Here is a 4,689-nt window from a genome sequence, read left to right as displayed (position 1 = left end):
ACAACATTTAAGAGGCATTTGGATGGGTATATGAATAGGAAGGGTTTGGAGGGATATGGGCCGGGTGCTGGCAGGTGGGACTAGATTGGGTTGGGATATCTGGTCGGCATGGACGGGTTGGACCGAAGGGTCTGTTTCCGTGCTGTACATCTCTATGACTCTATGACTCTATAATAGAAAACCGGAAATTTCAGGTCAGTTAGCTTAACATCGGTAATTAGGTAAATGTTAGTGTCTGTCAGAAAGGATGTAATAGCTGAGCATTTGGAAGTACATAACATGACCAAACTGAATCACTGTGACTTAATGAAAGGGATATCATACATGACAACTTTACTGGAATTCTTTCAGGAGGTAATGAGCAGGGTGGATAAAGGGGAACAAGTGGATGTAATATATTTGGATTTTCAAAGACATTTGATACAGCACCACATCTTAGACTACTTAATGAATTAACATTAACAAGGGATTGGTAAAAGACTAGGCGAAAGTGAGGACTGCAGAGGCTGGAGATTAGAGTTGAGACTGTGGTGCTGGAAAAGCACAGCAGGTCAGGCAGCATCCAAGGAGCAGGAGAATCGATGTTTCAGGCAAAAGCCGTTCATCAGGAACAGAATTGAGATAAGGGGAGCATTTTCAAGATGAGAATCTGTAACTAGTGGTGTGCCACAGGGATCTGGCTGGAGATTCAGTTATTGACAATACAGTATATATTTATGACTCAGATGAGGAAAGTGAATGTAATATCGCTGGGTTTGCAGCTGGCACAAATATAAGTGATGAGGATGACACAAACAGGGATATGGGCAGGTGGGCAAAAATGTGGCAGATGAGATATGATGTGGGCAAATGAGATTATGTGGGAAGAATAGAAGAGCTGAATATTATTTAAATGGAGAAAGACTCTAGCAAGCTTTGGAACTTGGAAGTCCTTTTTTTTTAACTTCACTTGTGGGACGTGCGTGTTACTGGCTGGCCACATTTATTGCCTGTCCCTAGTCCCCTTTGAACTGAATGACTTGCTAGGCCATGTTAGAGGGCAGTTGAGAGTCAGCCACATTACTGGGGGCCTGGAGTCACACGTAGGCCAGGCCGGGTGAGGATGACCAACTTCCTCCCCTGAACCAGATGGATTTTTCCAACAATCGATGATGGATTCACGCTCACCAGCAGATTTTTAATTCCAGATTATTTTGGAATTCAAATCTGGCGTGGCAGATACTGTATTGTCAATAATCATGGGCCCAACCCTGAGGCACACCAGCAGTTACACCTTCAAGCCCAGATCGCCAGAATTTTGCTGGAGTCTCTGGATCAATAGTCTAGTAATAATACCACTGGGCCATCAGCTCCCTCTGTTCTTGAATCAGAAAATTTCTAACATCTCAATAGAGAAGGCAAATGGAATCTTGCACATTCTTTCAAAGGGAATGGAATATAAAAACAGGGAGGTTTTACTCAAACTATATAAGACAGTAGTCACATCACAACTGGAATACTGCGTACAGTTTCGGGGACCCTTATTTAAGGAAAGATAGACTGGTATTGGAGGCATTGAGATAGATGATAAAGTGTGATCTAATTGACTGGTAGAGCAGGCTCAATGGGCTGAATGGCCTTCCCCCGTTCCTATTATCAATTTAGTCCAAAGGCAGATGACTCCAATTAATAAGTTTCGAACTGACCAAGCGGTGATGTCGTGATAATGTCACTGGGCCTAGTAACCCAGAACTCCAGGATAATGATCTGGGGACTTGGGTTTGAATCCTACTATGGCAGGTGGTGAACCTTGAATTTAAGAAAAATCTGGGATAAAATGGGGTGAAAACTATCCTCCACAGTTTGGAGCAGGCCAGGTTGGCCGAATGGACTGCTTAAATGCCATAACAAGTCTGTCATAGTCATAGAGATGTACAGCATGGAAACAGACCCTTTGGTCCAACACGTCCATGCTGACCAGATATCCCAACCCAATCTAGTCCCACCTGCCAACACCCAGCCCATATCCCTAAACCCTTCCTATCCATGTACCCATGCAAATGCCTCTTAAATGTTGCAATTGTACCAGCCTAATCCAACTGGTGCATTGATGTCTTTTAGAAAAGATAATCTGTCGTCCTTACCCAGTCTGGCCTACACGAGACTCCAGATCCATTGCCAATGGCTCCTACCTGCCCTCTGAAAGGGGCTTAGCAAGCTACATTAAATCAAGGGGCAATTAAAGATGGGCAATAAATGCTGGTTCAAGCAGCAATGCCCACATCCTACAAATAAATGAAAAGAAAATTAACAATTGATCAAGGCTAGACAAGGGGGACGCTCCCTGATGGTGGAATTTGGGGAACTGTTTCCCAGCAAAAGTTGGGAGGAAGGTGGTGTTATTTTCTTGAGAATATTGTAGCCACATAATATGACACAAAGAAATGGATATGACAATTGCTGTGCCCTCAGGAGCAAGTGCAGTATAACTGACGCTAAACAGCCAATCATTGTTATTGCCAAAATAAATATGTGTTCTGTGAATGGGTCATCCAACAGTCTCACCTCACCATGTAATTTTCTTCCTGTCTTTGCAGAATCATACAATGACGCAGCACAGCAGTTAATGATATGATGCAGTGCCAGTCGGCTTGTTTTGAAATGGCAACATGACTCGGACGTGTAGGACCACCTCACTCTTTGCACGAGAATGTGTTCATTGATGGACATTTTCAAGAGATTAACAAAAAAAAACGCAATGTATTATAATATAAAAAGGAAACTTGCATCAGTCAAAATATTGTTTTCTTTTCACATTGTTTAACCCTTTAAGTCAACATACCGAGTTTCTGTGTATACTATACATCTATAGTATATATAAGATGTGACACATGTTATGTTACCAATCCCTTTCACCAGTCTGAAGCTGGTTTACCTCCCTCCCCCCTGCAAAAACCCCCCTCCAACCCCCACACCACTTCCCTCACCCTTAAACAAACATGAACTGTATTTGTGGAATTTGACCAGGATTAGCATTGCCATTCATGTGATAGATGTAATGTATAGCAAACATCAGGCATTCATTCTAGAAAACTTTGGAAAGTTCCTTGCCTTTTAAAACTTTCTTTCAACAAAATTTCTGTACAATCAACTTTCCAGTCAATTAAACCCTGCTTATCCATAACTGTTATGAAGTGTTAATTCTGCTGTCTGAACCTGGATTTTGCTGGAATTACTGTGTTTATATTAAGAAATAAACCCATGTATCAATGAGCACACCTTGTTCTCTGTGGTTATCGAATTCTCAATAAGAGGCAAATTTGGAAACCAGCGAGGTGGGATTACTGACTCGCGACCTTCGACCCAGCTACCTCTGGACTTCTTGTCACTGCTCGTCACCAGGCGTCCTGAATGTAAGACCCTTTTGTCTAACCCAGAACAGGACAGTAAAAGACTGACATAGAGCTTTACATCAGTGAGGCTTAGTTCAAATGTTTCCACAGCTCAGTATGAAGTTATGCGATCTCGCAGCCTATCAGAGTGACATCAGCAGATTGATGATATTGTACACAACGACTTCAGAACTCCCAACGTGGTGTGGTACAGCTGGTCGGTGGCAAACCAGGCGTGTCCTTTAAATAAAACCAGACTTCAACAATTCTCAATTGCTTTCTTGTTTTATTTCGTGAACAAAGTTAAAAAAAAATCACTCAACACCAGGTTACACTCCAACAGGTTTATTTGAGAGCACTGACTTTCAGAGCGCTGCTCCTTCATCAGGTGGTTGTGGAACGGAATCATAAGACACAGAATTTATAGCAAAAAGATTACAATGTCATGCAACTGAAATGATATGTTGAACAGCGCAGTGCTGCCAAATAAACCTGTTGTACTATAACCTGGTGTTGTATGATTTCTAACTTTGTCCACCCCGGTCCAACACCAGCACCTCCACATCTTACTTAATGAAGGCAAGGCATAGCCTTTTCTCGTACAGCAGCTTTAATATAGGAATATGCCCAAGGCCATCTTACCAAACAGGACTCAACCTCGAGCCACATTAGTTGATACGGCGAATGAAAAGCTTTCTCAAAGACAGCATGTTAAGGAGGGCCTGCACAGAGGAGGTGGGGATTGGCATCAAGGAGCTATGGTAAAACTGGAGTCAGTGGAGCAAACTCTCTGCTGATTGGAGGAAGATGGTTGGGGCTGTTGGAGATCAGTTATCTCACTCCAGGAAGTAGAACATAGAAAAGTACAGCACAGAACAGGCCCTTCGGCCCACGACGTTGTGCCGAGGTTTAATCCTAATGTGAAATATAGTAACCTAACCTACGCACCCCTCAACTCACTGCTATCCATGTGCATGTCCAGCAGTCGCTTAAATGTCCCCAATAACTCTGTTTCCACCACCACTGCTGGCAACACATTCCATGCATTCACAACTCTCTGCATAAAGAACCTACCTCTGACGTCTCCTTTATACCTTCCTCCTAATATCTTCAAACTATGACTTCTCGTACCAGTCCATCCTGCCCTGGGGAAAAGTCTCTGGCTATTGATTCTGTCTATTCCTCTCATTATTTTGTACACTTTGATCAGGTCTCCTCTCTTCCTCCTTCTCTCCAGAGAGATAAGTCCAAGCTTATTCAACCTTTCTTCATAAGGCAAGCCCTCCAGTCCAGGCAGCATCCTGGTAAACCTTCTTTG

General features: G+C 42.9%; 1 protein-coding gene across 2 annotated transcripts in view; it reads left to right on the top strand.

Moving 5' to 3' along the window:
• LOC122548816 (zinc finger protein 521-like) overlaps nucleotides 1-3,252 on the top strand; it is a 282,012-nt gene extending 278,760 nt beyond the window's left edge. For both annotated transcript variants that reach the window (XM_043687614.1, XM_043687613.1), the window contains one exon: nucleotides 2,577-3,252. In XM_043687614.1, the coding sequence (XP_043543549.1) occupies nucleotides 2,577-2,606 (30 nt within the window). In that variant the 3' untranslated portion in view covers nucleotides 2,607-3,252. The remainder of the gene's footprint in view (nucleotides 1-2,576) is intronic.
• Nucleotides 3,253-4,689: the final 1,437 nt, after the last annotated feature.

This window comes from Chiloscyllium plagiosum, chromosome 4 (assembly GCF_004010195.1).
Source record: "Chiloscyllium plagiosum isolate BGI_BamShark_2017 chromosome 4, ASM401019v2, whole genome shotgun sequence".
Classification (NCBI taxonomy): domain Eukaryota; kingdom Metazoa; phylum Chordata; class Chondrichthyes; order Orectolobiformes; family Hemiscylliidae; genus Chiloscyllium; species Chiloscyllium plagiosum.
This window is presented reverse-complemented; position numbering and strand designations above follow the sequence as displayed.